This window comes from Pristiophorus japonicus, chromosome 15 (genome assembly GCF_044704955.1).
Source record: "Pristiophorus japonicus isolate sPriJap1 chromosome 15, sPriJap1.hap1, whole genome shotgun sequence".
NCBI lineage: Eukaryota > Metazoa > Chordata > Chondrichthyes > Pristiophoridae > Pristiophorus > Pristiophorus japonicus.
The window spans coordinates 58,329,531-58,350,405 of record NC_091991.1 but is presented as its reverse complement, the minus strand read 5'-3'; the positions used below and the strand labels follow the sequence as shown (position 1 = coordinate 58,350,405).

Sequence of the window (20,875 nt, the reverse complement as noted above, 5' to 3'; positions counted from 1 at the left end):
TGACAGCAGCACCCAGCAAACCTTATATTAGAATTGATTTATTTTAAGTTACAACAGGGTTTAGTAAACTAAATCCCAAAATGTTGTTGTCTCCCAGTTCCACCATTGCTTCTCATTGAAATTTGAAAGTCTGAGAGGGATAAAGGTTTACTCTATTGATGATGGTGTTAGCAGAGAAAATATAGGCTAACAGTTAATGTTAACAGTAATAATGGGCAGTTGCGTCACAAGCTCATATGACATTTCTCTGTTCGCTATTTTAACCCATTTAAAACATCATCTGAATCTGTCAATGAGATTATTTTCTTGTAATCATTTTCATTAGGCTAATTATAAACCTGCTGAATTCTCAATTAGATTTCGAACTGTAATTTACTCACTTGACTTGCTGCTTGTAATTCATTTACAGGTATCCACTGCATATATAGCTTGAAGATTGGCAGGATTATTGTTTTGCTGGGAAGTGATGATATGTGTTTATATAAAATAAAATTGTTCTACATATCTGCTTATTTTGATGATTATTCTGTCTTGTGATATGTACTGGGACATTCAGTTCTCAATAATTCAAACATGAATGCTATTCAGCATTTGGTCACACATCAACAGATGTATTGATTTTGATTATTTTTCTGATGAATTAATACTTGTGCATTAATCTTGTTTTTGTATTTTTTTTTCTTTTTGACTTTTGATCTCTGTAGTGAGCATGCCCACTAGTGAAACTGAATCTGTGAACAATGAAAATGTGGCTGGTGCAGAATTAGAAGATTTAAACTGCTGCGCTAGAGTTGGGTAAGTCTTTTATTTGTAGTATGTAATGCTGCAGGTTTAGCTCCAGCAAACACAATAATAACAGTAACCCAAATCTAGAACAAGTTCAATATCCCTTGAATACTAAACTGCTTTTGCATCCCTGATGGAAGCATTTACCACGTTAATTTATTGTGCAATAGACCTTTTAGATGTGATCATTAATCATACACTGTGCAGCTCCAACAACTCAAATTCCTTGTAATTAATATATTATGCAACAACTACCTTGCTGTTTAGCTTAAATATAAACCTTACTTAACCAAAGCTTTTCCTCCCCCACAATATTAAAAGAATTCAACAGGGACTAGTAGTGGAGTGGGTTATTATATTGAGCTTTTGACTTGGTACCCTTGGTTTAAATGCAGGTCAGACTAAGATGAAAGTTTTCATTCTAAGTGGTCTCAACCCAGTTTCTACTGAACACAACCCCATGGCATAAAAAGACCTCAATATGTCACAAGATTGGCAAGCTCTTGTATATTGGGATGAAAGTGTAAAATTTCATATAAATACAATATGGGTCCACTTGTGAGGTTGAGCACTTTGTTGGACTGAAGTGGGAAGGGATTTACACTACATCGGACTTCTGTTGTACTATACCTGGGAATAGATTTCAGCACTGACACTGGCTGCCAAAAATATTCCATTCCCCAGTACAGATCTCCCGCAGCTCTCTCTCACATCTTTGTTTTCAAACTGGCTAAACAAAAACCTCTGCACAAGAAAATGAAAGTTTATTGCAACTTCTTAACCTGTAATTTAAAGTGTAAATTTATATCTTTATCTCCAGAGAAGCATTTGTTGATGAATAGAAATGCCATACATTACAGTGATTGTTGAGTTTCTTAAGATAGTGTTTCAGTTTAGGATGCGAGTTTACAATGTGTCTTGTATCAAAAACCTTAAGAAATAAAGGGGTACATTTTCCTGTTCCTGAACCTGGGGCTATTAGATCACCCTGTGAACACAGAAAAAAGAAGGTAAAGAGGAGCACCTGATTTTCTGTCCGTTGAAATTAATGGACAGAAATTGGATGGGCTCTGAGAGGTTTGTGCTTCTCCCTACCCAATTTTCCTGTATTCGCTGCACCCAGGTGATACAATATCTCCAGGTGCAAGATCAGAAAACTCAATGCGATAATAACATTTTGCAAATTAACCAAACTTTAAAAATAATGGTTTGACAGATTTATGTGATGGCTTAACCTCTTTTTAATGAACGTGCTCCATTTTAGCTCCCGGGTGGGAACGTAGCAAAGTGAGCAGCAGCAGGCAGATTCGGTCAAATTTAATGGCCGGACTTCATCAGCATGCCGCTTAACAACTTCCTGACCCAAATGGCTGGGAGGTCGGTGGGAAGCAGCTGCCTGGCTGTTAAAATCAGGAGGTAGGAGATTGCTGCTGTTCGAGCAGGTTTTGTCTAGTGGGGAAGCCACTCAGGCTTCAGAAAGAAAGAAAGACTTGCATTTAAAGGGTACCTTTTACGACCACCGGACGTCTCAAAGCGCTTTACAGCCAATGAAGTACTTTTTGAAGTGTAGTCACTGTTGTAATGTGGGAAACGCGGCAGCCAATTTGTGCACAGCAAGCTCCCACATACAGCAATGTGATAATGACCATAATCTGTTTTTGTTATGTTAATTGAGGGATAAATATTGGCCAGGACACCGGGGATAACTCCCCTGCTCTTCTTCGAAATAGTGCCATGGGATCTTTTACATCCACCTGAGGGATCAGACGGGACCTCAGTTTAATGCCTCATCCAAAAGATGGCATCTCTGACAGTGCAGCACTCCCTCAGCATTGCACTGGAGTGTCAGCCTATATTTATGTGCTCTAGTCCCTGGATTGGGACTTGAACCCACAACCTTTTGACTCAGGTGAGTATGCTACTAACTGAGCCACAGCTGACACTTTCAGATTAAAATGGCAGATCGGGCCGCGATGACTTTGTGGCAGAGCCTGATCTGTATATTTAAAGAGGACCCCGATGGCGGTTGACCAGATCAGGGTGGCAAAAGAGTGGGTAAGTCCCTCACTCCATTTTAACTGCTCTCCCCACTGGTTTCCACTAGGCAGTTTGGGGGGGGGGGGGAAATTAAAATCGAACCCAACATTCCCCAAGTTGAACAATGCCAGAGCAATCTTTTAACTGCTAGAAGGAAAGGTGACCTAAAATCTGCAGCTTAACTTGGGAAAATGTTTCAAGGGACATAAAGTGAGCAGCTAGTGGTAATCTACATAAAAATCAAAGTGCCAAAAGTCTGGCAATTACTCTGGCAATTACTCTGTGTTATTATTGTATAGATGCCTCATACTATTGTATGAAATTCCTTCACCTGTCATTTTAATTAATATATTTAAAAATAAACAGATTAATTCCTCAACTAAAATAAATTGCAGAGAATATTTGTTGAGTGTTTGTATGATAATTTCACATACAGGAACTGTAATTTCTAGACTTAAATATATTACAGTGTCAACCTACAACAGCACCATTGAATGGAAAAGGAACTATTTACTGTGGTTTTCTGGGTATTTTTCTAACTAAAATCTGTCTTATGAGATTCCAATGCTCTCCTGACCAGCCTCCCATCTTCCAGCCTCCTGTTTATCCATCACTCCTGTGGTCACTGACCTAGATTGGCGTCCAGTCCAACAACACCTCGATTTTAAAATTCTCATTCTTGTGTTCAAATCCCTCCATGACTTTGCTCCTCCCTATCTCTGTAACCTTCTCCAGCTTTGCAACCCTCTGAGAACTGCTCAATATTTATCCCTCAATCAACATCACAAAAGCAGATTATCTAATCACTATTACATTGCTGTTGTGGGAACATGTTGTGCACAATTGGCTGCAGCATTTCCTGCATTACAACAATGACTACACTTCAAAAGTACTTTATTGGCTGTGGAACACTTTGGGACATTCGGTGGTCATGAAAGGCGCTATAAAAATGCAATGCAAGTCTTTTAACTCTGCGCTCTTCCAATTCTAGCCTTTTGAGGATCCCAGATTTCCTTTGACCTTTGATGTCTGTGCCTTCAGCTGCCGAAGCCCTAAGCTCTGGAATTCCCTCCCTAAATGTCCCCATCTCACTTTCCTCCTTTAAGACGCCCCTTAAAACCTACCTGTTTCACCAAGCATTTGGTCACCTGTCCTAATATTTCCTTATGTGCCTCGATGTCAAATTTTGTTTGATAACGCTCCTGTGAAGCACCTTGGAATATTTTGTTATGTTAAAGGTGCTGTATAAATGCAAGTTGTTCCTTTGAGGGGCGTTAAGAGCAATTCTGCGGCAGGGGCAGGACTTCTGCACCGGGCACAGAAAGTCCCGGCCCTAAAAGGTTACCGCCCCCAAGTGTGGCGCAGGGCAACTTCGCACCCAGTGATTCCATGCTGCTGCAAGAATGATCGGCTGTGAAAACCAGCCAGCTGTATAAGAGTGGATAGACAATTTGGGGTCAGGGAGAAATTTTGCAGTCTTCTCTCTCATGATATTAAATAAAATGGAATAGAGTCCATGATAGTATAGGTAATAGATAATACATAAAATGTGGAAAGAAGGGACATGATGGGCTGAATAATTCGTTCTATTCCATCCTTTATATTCTCAGCACATATACCAATGACAACAGTGACTAAGATAACGGCTGCTGGTAGCAGGGCTAGTTGAGATGTTCCTACTATGCTTTGTACAGGGTTTTGGTTGCACCTACTATTATGGAGATTCTTCAGTCAGAGAAGTAGTAAAACAAAACGTTTTAAGAGCATGCATGATTGTGCATGATTCTGAATTCATTTTTATTAATACATTTTTTTTGCTCTAACATTTCCAAATGCTGGAGATGCTCCATATCAATACATGGAAGTGAAACTGTCACACGCCCACTGGCAAGAAGGCCTTAGCTAATCAGTCTGGTGACAGATTAAAAAAAAACACTATTGCTTTCACTGATCTGTGGTGAAATAGCCCTGAGATATAAACAGAACACTTTTACCATCAAAAGAGTGAGAATTGCAAATGTATCAAGTCACTTCTGAAAGTGGATTTGTAGTATAAAAGGAAGTCAGATTGTATGGTACAGACCATACAGTCTTTTTTCAAGAATTTTGTTTTTCTTTGTTGTGGAGAATGTAAGCTGATACAGTGATCAAATTCAACGATAAAAGGCAAATTTGGAAAAGTCATGCTGTGTGATACAGTAATTAGGCCCTAAAATATGGATTTATTTGTAATAGGATCCTATCAGAATTAAAACAATTTCCCTTGTTGGAAGATTGCATTAACACCAGCTATAAACACCTCAGCTCATTGGATCTAAACAAAAAGGATAGTGTGGTCTTGTAACCCTAAATCTAGATATCCAGTAAGTGCTAAACCATCTTGTGTACCACTGCTAATAAATGTCCTTCCACTTGTGACTCAGATTTAGTTCTCAACATATTATTTTACACTTTGAAGATCTGTGAGGTTCAAACCAAGTAAGACTGTATAGTACTTGGATTAAAGTTCAAGTTCACTGTTGTGAACTGCTGAACCAACTAATATCACTTTATATAACTTATTACATCTATTAATAGCAACAGTTACAAAACATTACAAATTGAGGATAGTTGGATGGCACAGTTTGTTCAAGTACTAACAGTCTATTGAAGGGCAACATGTATATTTCTTTCAATAATTTTCATATCTCAGCTGGGGCTGTTAAATTAGTGTAAGATTTGGGAAGAGGTACGAGGTACAAAGTGGTCAATTCCTGAGTTGAGATGAGTTGCTTTCAGGAAAGAGGGGATATCAGAAACAATCTCTTACTAACCATGAACACCACCTAGTAACTGGTTCTGGACTGTTGTAAGCAGAAATTTGGATCTGATTGCCTGATCTCAGTTGGGAATTGAGTCATCATCATATGCAATCCCTCGGAATCGAGGAAGACTTGCTTCCACTCTTAACATGAGTTCTTTGGTGGCTGTACAGTCCAATACAAGAACCACAGTCTCTGTCACAGGTGGGATAGATAATCGTTGAGGGAAGGGGTGGGTGGGACTGATTTGCCGCACGCTCTTTCCGCTGCCTGCGCTTGATTTCTGTATGCTCTTATTTGCCAAGAAGGAGTTCCGAGTAGAGCGCTTGCTTTGGGAGTCTTGTGTCTGGCATGCAAACTATGTGGCCTGCCCAGCAGAGCTGATTAAGTGTGGTCAGTGCTTCAATGCTGTGGATGTTGGCCTGGACGAGGACGCTAACGTTGGTGCGTCTGTCTTCCCAGGGCATTTTTAGGATCTTGCGGAGACATCGTTGGTGGTATTTCTCCAGTGACTTGAGGTGTCCACTGTACATGGTCCATGTTTCTGAGTCATACAGGTGGGATGGTATTACTACAGCCCTGTAGACCATGACCTTGGTGGCAGTTTTGAGGGCCTGGTCTTCAAACACTCTTTTCCTCAGGCGGCCTAAGGCTGCACTGGCGCACTGGAGGTGAATTGAGTACAATGTATAAGAAGGAAGGAAATGATTCAAAGTCAGTCGGAATTGTTTTTTTCTCTCTCATTTCATTCTTTATTAAATGTTTTTCTTGTTTTCCTATAACTGTTTCTCACTCAGTGTCAGTGGCTACCGGTCTACCAAAGTAATATGGATTACCTTGCCTGAGAAAATAATGCAAGTGTTATGGTAATGAAAGACTCAGTATTCACAGAGGTAGTCTCCTTTCTCAGATGTCAGATGATTTGTACTTCTCTTTGGTGTCCATAAGGTTTATTTTAATAAGTGTTCAAATGAAACGGGAATTATGATATAATGCACTGGAGCACCAGAAACTGCACATGGGTTTGTGTCCAGTAAAATATATAGGCCATAGACTGATTTTGCACCCAAGTCTATTTACTTTCATGTACATACTGCAATTAATATTATTATTTAGACAACAGGATTTTAATTTTTAATTAACAAGATCAGGTGAACGACTTTTAATAAATATAAAGGCCATTATTAATCAGTGCATGAGGTAAAGGCCATCATGAAAAATTTTCACAAAATTCATCTTTTTTCTTTACACAAGAATCACAGAATGTTTAAGCTGGAAGCAGCTACATGTTTTCCATCTGCCCCTACAGAATATCTCTATACTACACAATAAATGTCCCCTTAGTAAGCAGTAAGAAAGAACCTGCATTTATATAGCACCTATCAGAACCAAGGATTTCCCAAATGAAGTACCTTTTGAAGTGCAGTCACTGTTGTAACATATGTAAATGATGCAGCCAATGTGCGCACAGCAAAATCCCACAACCAGCAATGAGATAAATGGCCAATTAAATTATTTTAGGAATGTTGGTTGAGGGATAAATGTTGGCCAGGACACCAGAAGAGTTCCCCTACTCTCCGACAAATCGTGCCATTGCATCACTTACATTCTTCTGAGAGGACAGTAATCAAGCTGCAACCATTTCTTTCAAAATCAAAAGCCAAAACTATTGATTAAATGTGTAATCACAACCATGACAGGTCATTATAACCACGCCCCCCCCCCCTTCAGAATAGTGGCGATGCTGAATTTCCTTGATTTGCATTAGTTTTATTGCCACTTGCAGCCATGCTGATGAAGAAAGGCACACCACACCTCGGATTTGACAGAGTTCCTGCTGCCGACATATTCCTGAAGTTATGAAAGGAGTTTGAGCACTGCAAACTTGCAAAAGTGTGGAGAAGGAAAAAAATCAGATTGTAAGATTCACTGATGATTTGAATCAATTGAAATGGAGATGAGTGGTGTGCTTATGGTTGTTCAGTTGGAGTAATCAGTGCCAATCTAAATATTCATGAGCTTTTCACAAATCAGAACGGTTACAGTAAAGCCCATCTGTGGAACTGTGATGATTAACACTGAGCAGATTTTAGGAAATCATCCAAATACTGGCAGATAGGTGGGTAGTTCCTTTCCCAACACTAAACCCCAGATGATTAGCAATGTATAACTAATATTGGATAATATTTAGACTTGCATAATAGATTTAATAAACCTACCATAAAAAATAGATACTTAAATGATTTTCAGTTGAATGCTACAATAGGCAACGGCATGTAAAATGTGACCAGAATCTGCAGTATTAAATAAGTCAAAAACATTCTCCACCACGTAAAGAAACCGTTCTCCCAAATCTCTGCCCATCTTTCCCGGAACTCCATGTTTGAATCCCTTCAATCTGGTTTCCGCCCCTGCCACAGTACTGAAACGGCTCTCATCAAAGTCACAAATGACATCCTTTGTGACTGTGACAATGGTAAACTACCCTCCTCATCCTTCTCGACCTGTCTGCAGCCTTTGACACAGTTGACCACACAATCCTCCTCCAATGTCTCTCTACCACCGTCCAGCTGGGTGGGACTGCACTCACATGTTTCCATTCTTATCTATCTAATCGCAGCCAGAAAATCACCTGCAATAGTTTCTCTTCCCACTCCCGCATCATTACCACTAATGTCCCCCAAGGATCTATCCTTAGCCCCCTTCTATTTCTCATCTATATGCTGCCCCTTGGCGACATCATCCATGAACACGGTTTCCACATATACGCTGACAACACCCAGCTCTACCTCACCACCACTTCCCTTGACCCCTTCATGAGGCCCAAAATTCCACATGGACTTTTTTTAACACAGTTGTCCAATTTTTTTTAATGGCCCAACTGCGCTTAAAAAAAAAAGTTCCAAGTTTCGCCGGCATAATCTTTCATTTTGGAGCAGCGCAGATTGTCCTTGAGATCTGTGGATGCAGCTTAAAGTCTGCACCGAAAAACAGGTTGCCAAGGTAACGAGGGCCAAATAACGCATTTCCCCTTTGTAAAATAGATCACTAAGTGAGACTTGGGACAATGGACTGAAATCTCAATATATGAAATCAGGAGCCTATGAGCGATACATAGAGAAATGTTGCGCAAAAGTTATCAATTCTCCTTCCAGGTGCAACACTCAAAAATTATCATGATTTCAGAACCAGGGTTCTGTGAACAATGTTTCCGTCCTTCAAGAGTTTTTGTATCAGCAGTTAATAGTATGTATAATTTTTTTTCACCTCTACAGTGCCGGTGCCACTGCAATCCCAGGCCGAAAGGACCCTCCGCTCCCCCCTGCTGGTGCCGCTGTAATCCTGGGCCGAAAGGGTGCCCCCCCCGGCCCCCTGCCATGTCTTCAGCTCTTCTAAAACAATGGCATCTTCTCTGTGCCAATTTTCTCTTCTCTGCACCGATTTTCTTAAGTGTAGGTAAGGTTTTTCAGAACGGTGCACTGTTCCGTTTTAAAAAAAATCCTATTTGGCCAAACTCACTTAAATGGCCAGAAATGGCGCACCCGGCAGGTTCCGCCCCCAATGACGTCAAAAAATCGGGAACTAAAAAAAATTGGATGTAAGCACTTTAGAATGGCGCAGAAACTTTGGTGAAACTTGCGGATTTTAATCTGCTCCAAAAAAAACAGCATAGGCCAAAAAAAGGCACAGAATGGTGGTGAGAATTCAGCCCATGGTCTCTAAATTGACAGACTGCTTGTCCAACATCCAGTACTGGATGAGCAGAAATGTTCTTGAATTAAATATTGGGAAGACCGAAGCCATTGTCTTTGGTCTTCGCCACAAATTGCCACTGACTCCAGCCCTCTCCCTAGCATCTGTCTAAGGCTGAACCAGACTGTTGGCAACCTATTTGTTATATTTGAAATTAGCTTATGGCCATATATCCACGACATAACTAAAACCGCCTTTTTCCACCTCTGTAGCATTGCCCACCTCCGCCCCTGCCTCAGCTCATCTGCTGCTGAAACCCTCATCCATGAGTTTGTTACCTCTAGACTTGATTACTTCAGCGCACACCTGGCTGACCTCCCACATTCTACCATACGTAAACTTGAGGTTATCCAAAACTCGGCAGCCTCAGTCCTAACTCACACCAAGTCCCACTCACCTATCATCATCATAGGCAGAATCGAGGAAGACTTGCTTCCACTCTTAAAAATGAGTCCTTAGGTGGCTGAACAGTCCAATACAAGAACAACAGTCCCTGTCATAGGTGGGACAGGTAGTCATTGAGGGAAAGGGTGGGTGGGACAGATTTGCCGCACACTCTTTCCGCTGCCTGCACCCATCACTCCTGTGCTCGCCCACCGACATTGGCTCCCGGTTAAGCAACGCCTCAATTTCAAAATTCTCATCCTTGTTTACACATCCCTCCATGGCCTCACCCCTCCCTGTAATCTCCTTCAGCCTCACAACCCCCTGAGATGTCTGCTCTCCTCAAATTCTGCCCTCTGGAGCATCCTTGATTATAACTGCTCAACCTTTGGTTGCTGTGCCTTCAGCTGCCTTGGCCCTAAGCTCTGGAACTCCCTCTCTAACTCACCTCTCCACATCTCTTTCCTTCTTTAAGACGCTCCTTAAAACCTACCTCTTTGACCAAGCTTTTGGTCATCTGCTGTAATTTCTTCTTATGTGGCTCGGTGTCAGATTTATTTGTTTTGTCATAAAACACTCCTGTGAAGCGCCTTGGGACATTTTACTATGTTAAAGGTGTTATATAAATACAAATTGTTGTTGTTGACCGATAGAAGGCATATGGCGAATTGTGCACAGACAAATCTTCAGTTATTTATCTAGAACTGGAGCATTGTACTGGAGGGAAGGGACAAATTATTCTGATCCATTACTATTCTCGCTATGGCGATATTTAAATCAGTTTTCCATTTGGGGTAAGTTCACAATTGGAGGATTGGGGTTCACAACAGTCTAACTTATGGCATTCAGTACCAATTTCGCCATTGCAGGAAATTCCCAGCCGCTTTGTCATAGATAAAATTCATAATGTTTCCCACATTACAACAGTGACTACACTTCAAAAGTACGTCATTGGCTGTAACGTGCTTTGAGACGTCTGGTGTTCGTGAAACGCGCTATATAAATGCAAGTCTTTCTTTATTTTTGTGTCTATTTAAATTGTGGTATCAACTAAAAATTCCCCAAACCGACCTAAAAAAACAAATATTTTGGCAGCACAGTGATGCACTGTACTTACATTGCTTAGCCATATTACTGTGTGAGATACTGAACAGAATGAAGTGCTTTCTCAGTGGTTGGAAAGGAAATCCACAAAGTTATCACAAGGTTGCTGCCATGCACTTCCTAGTGTCTAGCTTCAGACTGACATTAGTAGAGGGTCTAGTAACAGGCTGCCCCTGTCTAGATTTGCACAGCATACATTTTGTATAGCTTTATGAACTTTTGAAACAACCTTAGTTTCTGACATCATAATACAATTTTCATATTTTTTGCCCAGCAAATGATGTTTGCTTTTTCCCTATCTCCAAGAATCCACTTCCTTGACAAAATATCCAGCATTGCAATCAATATACATTATTCTTGCTGCAAAGTTTCAATTTATTGTGTAACTTTCCAAGTTCTGGATATCCAAGAAACATTACCCACATGTGTATTACAGGGAGAACATAACACAGAATAGCATTATAGATTACAATTTAAGAAAAGCATAAACTGACAGGTGGATGACATCCTTAACTCACTGAGTGAACCAGTTGGCATGGCAATAGCTACACACACATGTCTTTGCGCCTTCCAGCCTGTCTATAATAGGATTTTTAGCTGCCAAGTTAAGTTACTTGTGAGTACCCTTGCTTTACAAAGGCCTTATCACTTCATTCATAAAGAATGTGGCACTGCTTTAGTGCGTCAGATTGCTATGGAGCTCACTGGTTAGCCATGCAAGTCTTGAAAGCACAATTCCCACAGGGTAGCAGTACGTCAATTCAAACTTCCAACGTCTACAAACTCCATTGGAGAGGAAATAAAAGCCCTGCACTTGATTTGCTGAGTGTTTAATCACTGGTTACAGGAACCCAGCAAAAGATGGTAACATATTTATTTAAAGAATGGAAAATTAAAACATAGGATAAAGTGATTTGGGCTCAGTTACTTTGCAGGTGTGCTTTACTCCTTTTAAGAAATTATGTAGCTGTACCACTCTGTGGAAGGCACCTACAATTAGTGCTTGGTATACCATTCTTGCAGCATTTTGATGCCATTGCTAATTCTATTTTCACCCTCACTCTACCATGGCCTTGCCATCCCAGCCGTTGACAGTTTTTTTTCAGGGCAAATATACAAAGCATACTGCAGATGGCATTTATTCTGGAAATCCTGGGAAGGAGTAAGGCCTGTAGTGTTAAAAAACCTATAACATGGAAAGAAAATTTGCAACAGCTCTCCTTTAAATGTCTTCAGTTTTCATACAGGCGACTCTCCAGCAATGTTTCTTCCATTGAAGCTATATGAATATATTGAAAAGTGATGCATTATAGGGCCCAAGTTTCCACACGATAAAAAACGGGCGCCCCTCCGAGCTGGGCGCCCGTTTTTCGCGCCTAAAACGGCGCCGGCAAAAAAACTCGCGATTCTGGAGAGCCCTGCAGCTCCTTGTCTGTTTGGCGCGGCGCCCAGGGGGGCGGAGCCTACACTCGCGCCGATTTTGTAAGTGGGAGGGGGCGGGTACTATTTAAATTAGTTATTTTCCTGCCGGCAACCCTGCGCATGCGCGTTGGAGCGTTCGCGCACGCGCAGTGTGATGGAAACATTGGCACTCGGCCATTTTTGTAGTTCTTTGTAGCTGTTTAATTTTTGAACATTTTTTAATAAAACCACATTGCCATCAGCACATCAGCACTGAGGCTTCCTGCAGCCTTCTCACTGTCTCCTTCCCGCCCGCTGTCTGGAACGGCTTCTTTCCCCCCCCCCCCCCCCCCCCCCGCTGCGTTCAGTCGATCGGGCCCGCACTCCCTCACTCCCGCCATCTGGAACGTCATCCTCCTCCCCCCCCCCGCGTCGGGCGGTCGGTCGGGCCCGCACTCCCTCCCTCCCTCCCTCCCTCCCGCCGTCTGGAACGTCTTCCTCCCCTCCGCCCCCCCCCCCCCCCCCCCCCCCGCTGCGTTCGGGCGGGCGGGCGGTCGGTCGGTCAGGCCCGCACTCCCTCCCTCCCGCCGTCTGGAACGTCATCCTCCTCCCCCCCCCCCGCTGCGTTCGGGTGGGCGGGCCCGCACTCCCTCCCTCCCTCCCTCCCTCCCGCCGTCTGGAACGTCTTCCTCCCCCCCCGCCCCACTGCGTTCGGGCGGGCGGGCCCGCACTCCCTCCCTCCCGCCGTCTGGAATGTCTTCCCCCCCCCCCTCCCCGCTGCGTTCGGGCGGTCGGGCGGTCGGTCGGTCGGGCCCGCACTCCCTCCCTCCCGCCCGCCCGCCGTCGGGAACGGCTTCCTCCTCCCCCCCACTGCCGTCGGGAACGAACGAACGAACTTGTGAGGCTGGTTGAAGCACTTTCATACAGGTAGGAAGATGGTTTATTTAATCTTTTCTTTGCTTATAAATGTTTATTCAGGTTGGATTTATTTGTATAATATTTGTTTAAGTGTAACTAAGGATTTATTGTAGAATTTAATGACTTCCCTTCCCCCCCCCACCTCGTTCTGGACGCCTAATTTGTAACCTGCGCCTGATTTTTTAATGTGTAGAACAGGTTTTTTCAGTTCTACAAAAATCTTCACTTGCTCCATTCTAAGTTAGTTTGGAGTACGTTTTCACTGTGGAAACTTTGAAATCAGGCGTCAGTGGCCGGACACGCCCCCTTTTGAAGAAAAAATTCTGTTCCAAAGTAGAACTGTTCTACCTGACTAGAACTGCAGAAAAAAAAATGTGGAGAATTGCGATTTCTAAGATAGTCCGTTCTCCACCAGTTGCTCCTAAAAAATCAGGCGCAAATCATGTGGAAACTTGGGCCCATAGTGTCACTTCACCCTTAACAACCTAATCTGTTGGTTTCAATAAGTTTAATTGGCCTATCGTATTCTTGAATGCAATAGTACTTGGACTAAAAAATTTTGTAAGAGACAGCAAATGAGGATACACCACACTAAAGACATTATTGGCCATCACTTAATTACCAGCGCATGATATACCCAGTTGCATTATCAATATTGGAATATTAATTATAGTTTCTGGGCATTTCCACATTAAAATTTTGCCTGTGATATGACTGATTAACATTGTCAATTTAATTTCCATTTGAAAACTACTTAGCTATATTAAATTAATCTGCAATAATTTTTTTTCAATTCATCCCTTTAGGGGCAAGGAATTGTAGACTTCCCGAGCCCAGCCATTTAAAACAAATATTGTCAGCACAAAATAAACACTGTTGTAGTAATAAAGCTATTCAAATCTCAAGAGTAGCTTTATTACTATAATGTTAACACTATACGAGGAAACAAAAACCTTGGAAAAACAATGTTAACTCAATACAAAAACTTGAAACAGTTCTTCCTACCCTACCTTCCCTTTCTTCAACCCTATTTCTACATTCATTCTCCTATCTTCAATATTTTAATTTTATTTTTGTTCCAACTAATGTAACTTATTCTGGCCCGGAATTTGCGGTCAGCGGCAAAGCAAGGGCATTTGCCACTGGCCCCAAAGAAAGCTTTCCACAGAGATCTTGCGAGAGAAATTGCCTAAAGGAGGGGGTGGAAAGGGGGAATGATGTATGGCTGTAACCTTAAAGGACTGCAGTTAAAAATTAAATGTACGTGACCACTTAAATGTAAATATGGATATGGAGACAAAAGGCTGAAAATTGTTTTAAAAAATGTGTTAGTCTATCCAAAGATGGTATGAGTGGCTGGGAAGAAGTGTACGGCAAAATGTAAAGGATGGAAAAACAAATATGGAGCCATAAAACGGGGCAGCCAATTTTCATTGCCGTCTCCTGGTGGGAATGGGGCAAAAGTACATCGAAAATCGTGGCAGCGAACTTACTGCTTTGCTCCTGCTGCTGATGTGTCTGTCACCATTACTAGCCGGTCCTGGAAATGGGCGGCTAGATGCCTGCTTGTCTAATGTGGCCGTTTATTAAGACATGCAAATGGAGGTCCTATGATGTACATAGGACTCTGCCACAATTTTCAAGTATTAATGGGCGAAGCGTACACTATGCACTGATTGGTAGAGGTGTAGAGTGACCTAACCAGCGACTTTAAATGGCTGCAGGCCATTAACAAAAATGGCACCACAAAAGTCTTCCTACCTGCTGCCAGCCCTTCTGAGCCCCCTCCTATGATTGCTTTGCTCCCCCTTATTTTCATCTGTCCTGTTCTGCTGAAGTCTTGTAACTTCTTTACATACAATCAGTTTACTGGTGACTTGATGGACAATAATCGATTGCTTTTTTTGGATGTTTAAGAAACTACCTACTATTAAATTGTAAAATGTAAACAATATATTTTCAATTTTTTTTACAAAAAATGGCAAAAGCTGATATGAAATAACACATTACTAAAAGTGTTCTGTAAAAATAAAAGCGTTCTGTAAAAATGAAGCAACAAATAGCCATTAAAAGGCCTACATTTCATTATAAACTACATCACATATAGAACTTTCCATAAGCTCAATTGAAATGACTTGGGCTTAAAGACAAACAGCACAATCTCAGTGAAAAAGCAGGTAAAGTTTGCCTGTACCCATCTATAATATATTAAAAATCTTATGTCTGCATGCACTTCCTGTTAACTTTTTCCATTATAAATTCCTCTGTTCACATTTATAATGAAACTGCCTATGTAAATTTGTAACACTGTAATTACACCCTACTGTCAGTGGTGAGACTGCATGGAATATGTTGATTCTACATCTAAGCTCAAGGTTGAATATATGATTATTTTGCATTTTCCTGTTCTGAGTAAATATATAGCTGTAATCAATGAATGTGAGCTCCTTTCCCTTTCTTCCTCTTTTTAATAGTGTTAGAAGTTCTGTATAATAAATGGACATTCTCTAGGCAATCATGACCCATGGTAACTGAAGACCCTTATTAACATTCCACGATTTGGCTCGGAGAGTGAGGCTAATATGGAGTATTATAGACAATGCTTTGGAGATGAGTAGGAAAGAAAAATGGAGAAAATATATTAAACCTCCCGCAATTCCTCTGGTTGAGCTTCTAATGATTACGTCCAATGGTACCATCTGATGTTTGTGAGGTCAGAAAGAGGGCATCTCCTTTACATGGGCCAGGTGGGTGCAAGCTGCACTTTGGGCACATCTTTCATCCCCACTTGCCCATTTCTGGCACCTGCCTGCACATGTGGGGTGAGAGTTGTCCAGACACAAACCTGGCCTCATCCCCTCCATAATTTTCTGGGATCCAGGCCATTTGCCTGCGGTGGACCCTACTCATAAGGCCGACATACAATGTGTGACCCTTTCTCTCATTTGCCTCTAAGGGGTGGACGGAGATTCCGCCCCTTAGAAGACAACCAGGAAATTGATCTCTATCATTTTTCAAAGGATTTCACTGGCCTCCTGCATGTTGGGAAGAGACATCGGCAGAACTCCCTAAGGAATTTCAGGCCTAAACCATTTTCAACGATGAAGTAAGCATTGGGAGCCCATAGCATATGAAACTGAGGTCCAGGGTCATACATTTGCATGTGTTTTGGGTTGATAGAATCAACTGTTGTAGTTGGTCTAGTTGAATCCCTGTTGTCTTGTTACTTTTCTTAAGTTGCATATCCTACGTAGGTAATTGTCAGCCTAAGATTTAGATAGGGTTGGCCTACAGTGAGTTATCTGCTTTACTCAGCTGTTTTAGTTTTATTTCTGTGTTAGTTCTTTCAGGGTCAACCTTTTCATCTCTATTTTTTCCATTCTTTGACAATTTTCTGGGTATTTTTGCCTTATTTTCCATTTCTCTTGTCTGTGTTACAGTTTCTAATTTCTGGCTTTCCTTGTATTTATGTATATTTATTTTTCTTTCATTCTTGTCTTCCTCCACTCTCTCTCTTTCAAGGTTGCTGCGGGTGGCTCTGCATCATTTGAGGTAAACTAAAGCAAGCTACTGATGATGTGACTTGAACCGTTAATTAAATGTACATTCTCTTTTTAAACTTGTAGGATTAAGTCCATGATGAATCCAATATGACAGGCTCTTGCAAAAGCAACAACATCCTACTACATATACCACTTAAACATAATGGGCCGTAATTTGTGACCCCTATGTGCGCATACGAGGTGCGCACACGCCCTAGGGGCTGGGCAAGTTCCAGGTTTAGGCATGCACTTAAACCTGGAACTTGCGATCTGCCAAAGTTCTCTTGACAGATCCAACGTATCGCGAGGAAAAGGGCCTCCACGGGCGGAGAGTTGGGCTTGTTGCGCAACTTCTGCCCAGTGAATCCTCATGAAATTCTTACACCTGGTAAAAGCATAAGGCCTGCTTTTACCAGCGTAAGAGTTTAAAAAAACACAAAAATAAATTTTTTTCAATCGTTTATACATTAAAAACCCTGTACAATAAGGTAAGTTTATTTTTAGCCCCGTTACAACATGTACATTTATTTTTCAAAAAATTAAATTTTTATTTTAAATATTTAAATAAATGCCATTTTAATTCATTTTAAACATGTAATTTTTTAAAAATTTATTTGATGTCTAGGCGTATTTTTTATGTGATCCCCAGTCATGCTTATGGGCATTCCGTACATGCGGAAGCCCCATAAGCATGAATGGGGATTCCCTTCTTTGGTTGGGCCAGCCCACATGATCCCAGGGGCGCTTGCGAATCTATGTATATAGGCCCAGGAGCTCGAGTCTCCATGGATCCTGAGGCAGAACGTAATTTGTTGATTTTTTTGCTGATCGGATGCAACCACCTCAAATTGGGTCTTGGGCCTCATTTCCATGAAACAGGCAATCTGTGGAGAGAGTCAGAGGCAACTCACCCAGTGAACATCAGGTAAGTGAGGAAGGAGGGTGTAGGGAGAAGGACGGATTGGTAGCTGGAGGGTGTGGTGGGTGGCAATTGGTGGCTGGGAGGGATCGGTAACCGGGGGCAATTGGTGGTCGAGGTGGGAATTAGTAGTCAGAGGCGGGGTGGGATTGGGATTGGGATTGGTAGATGGTTGGATGGAATTGATGGCCAAAGTGGAGGCAGCCTGCATTCTTTAAATGTGGTGTCACGAGGACCACTCTTGCTGCTCCCAACTTCACATTCAGGTAAGTATATTTTGATAAGTTACCTTGTTGGTTGTTGCATAACAGGCGCCCCTTTAAGAATTGCTTGTTGGACCACATGTTGACCTGGTTAGCCTAAGTGCAGCCAGCACAATTGTGGCCTAATACCGGCTTCATACACGGGCACTGCACACCAATGTTTTGTCTTTTATCAATGTGACAAAAGGCTCACTTCCAGATCATAATTGTGCAATTCCTGCCCTCCATATTGGAGGCTTTGGCAGCTTTTTAGCACCCAAAAAAGGGGCTCCATGGCTGAATTTGTAAGCCATATACTCTATTATATTGACAATTAAATTATATTAAGTTAATTTCTAAAGTTTAAACATTACAATAAATAATTTCATTGTTATTTTGTCTTTTTTTCTGCACTTGTAGAAAATTAACCTCATTAACCACACTATGTAGTTTAAATTCTTTGTAGTATTTTTGTGTTTATTAAAACTATAAAATATTATTCTTGTTTTTCTTTTCCTTTTTTGAAGAGAGATGTTTCAGTTGAGTCTTAATCCCTCTTCTGATGGACGCTAATGAGCTTTATAATGCAAATTAAATTCTGTACTTGTAAAATTTTTAATAAATGATTAAACTAATGTCGTCAAATTAGTTGGTGAGCACACTAATACTGGAAAACGTTTTACATTCAAAGATCCTAATGTAACATTGTAAAGTTGTTATTGAACACATTAGGGAATAATCAGCAATCTATCAATTGCTATTGCATGGAAACAATGAAGGTTTTCTGAGACAATAAGGGAGAGTTGGTCTGTTGGCACGGACATATTGGGGTCGAAATTCCGTTTGCGCCGGAGAGGGGCGGCTAATGGGTGGCTAAGGATTTACTGCCAGCGGGGAGAGGGTTCCTTGGCTCACAAGAAATTTAGTTGGGCAGTAGGGGTGGCGCCAAGAGGTACCGCTGCGCACTGTACCGCCACCCACATGGTGACGTCATCGAGCATCCTTTGCGCTGCGGCTGCGAAATTAGGTACGTACGGTGGCCTTACTGGCAGGCGTTTGTAAAGCCTGGAAAAGCTGTCAGTATATCAGGGATCCTGGGGCAGTATCATCCAGAGATCAAGGTAAGTTGTTAACTTTAATTTTTTTCAGCATTTATGTAGTAATGGCACCAGTGGGTGTAGGTCAGAGAAGTTTTCAGAAACCTTTTTTTCCATTTTTTTCAACTAGCTGGCATCCTATTGTCAGGAAATTCAGTAGGCCTCCTGAGCTATCACTCCGTTGGTGCCTAAAGATTAGTGTACAATGCCATTTTTAGTGCTGATCTCTCATCTTTGGGCGGTAAAACTGAATTTGGCAGTTTGAGGCGGTGATTACCACCTGATGGTAAAATCACCGTTCAGGCGATGTCACTGCCCACAAAACGGGCGGTACCAAATTTCGACCCCATTGACTTTATGCCTGTCATCTGCTGTGCCACTGTGGAGAAGTATGATTTGGTAGTAAGATACTTCCAGACAGAAACAGAAGGAGAATCATAGGATGACTGTAGCCTGCTCTAGCAATTAGTTATAGAGCAGCATTAATGAGGTGTAGGAACAATTTGTCAATTGGAAATGACATCTGTTATCGGGAATCCATAGAAAGGAAAAATGGAGGCAAATACAATGTCATAATGTCAGTGATATAGATGTTGGCTGAATGATCTGACTGTTCTTTAAAGCAGAATGAAGGGATTGGTGAAGGGGGTTAACAAGGACTGTTAATTAAGAAGGGTCTCTTGTCACTTTTCAGGTAGTTGATTAAGTAGGCAAACAACAGCACTGAGAGATCAACTGCTCCCTGGTCTCTCTCGCTGCCAGGCATTGTGCTGGCCCACCTTCTTTCGGATCTCCCTCACATTCACCCAGTTCTTTGTCATCGGCTGATGCGTCTTCCTGTTCTGTGCCTCCTCCAATTCCAATCTTCATTGCATAGTTTTGTTGTGCATAATGCAGTACATTACTTTAATAACACCCACCTTGTCTGGGGCATATTGCAAGGAGCTCTCAGACCAATCCAGGTACTAGAACCGTAGCTTCAAAAAGCCAATGGTGTGTTTAGTGATATTCCCTGGTGCCCTGATAGCTGCATGCGTACAGTCAATGATGCCTCCTCTAGCAGCCTGCAAGAAGCCCGAGGTGAAAAATTTCAGGGAGGTGGTGATTCTCAGCATGGTACCTTGGTCTAGCAGGTTCCACTGCAGAATGCGCAGCCTTCTGACTCACTGCTCCTCTGAGAAAGTGACTCAGCCTATAGATCCCGTGGGCTGGGTAGAGCCTTCTATGAGGTGCTCCCCTCACTTGCTGTGCTCTCACAGGCCCAGCTGCTGCTCAGCCTGGTTACTGGTCATTGTATCAGAACACTTTGGGACACCTTGAGAGACATGATAAGGAACTAAAGAAATGCAGGTTCTTTCTTTTTTCTTTCTAAAGATCTCTCTGTTCCTTATTTGAAGCATTCTCTCCCAGTTTCACAAGCTGCCTTTCCCTTATTCTGGCAAAAACATTCTCAACTATTGTTTCCTGCTTAATCAGATCCCTGGCCAGTACTGAGCCTTTGCATTCCTGGATTATAACAGCATCCCTCGCAATCACCCTCCTTGAATAACCAACATCCTAAGTAGAGGAGATTTCAATACAACAAATACTTAAATCATCCATAATCTTTTCTTTTGTGTTCCAGCCACCGAATTTCCAAGTCCAAGTTCAGGTCAGTTAATGTCTAATATATTTCATACAGTCATTTTGTTTGTATAATTTCTATGTTAGAATGCTATTATTGTTACAAGTGTCGATTCAATAGGACCTTCATTTGTCCAAAAGTAAAGTAAATAAGAATTGTTTAAGATTATTTCTGTGTTTCCCATTTTATATGGAATTATCAAGTGCCGTTTAGTGAATTTAAAATAAAAATTACACGGATAGCAACAATGATTTCATATTGCAATAC

At 41.7% G+C, this 20,875-nt stretch overlaps 1 protein-coding gene across 1 annotated transcript in view; it reads left to right on the top strand.

The window, feature by feature from the left end:
- The window catches only part of cacna1c (calcium channel, voltage-dependent, L type, alpha 1C subunit), a 1,034,505-nt gene that overhangs the window by 669,988 nt on the left and 343,642 nt on the right, over positions 1-20,875 (top strand). Inside the window, exons 8-9 of the mRNA XM_070900503.1 lie at positions 705-795; positions 20,609-20,635. Coding sequence (XP_070756604.1) covers positions 705-795; positions 20,609-20,635 — 118 coding nt within the window. The remainder of the gene's footprint in view (positions 1-704; positions 796-20,608; positions 20,636-20,875) is intronic.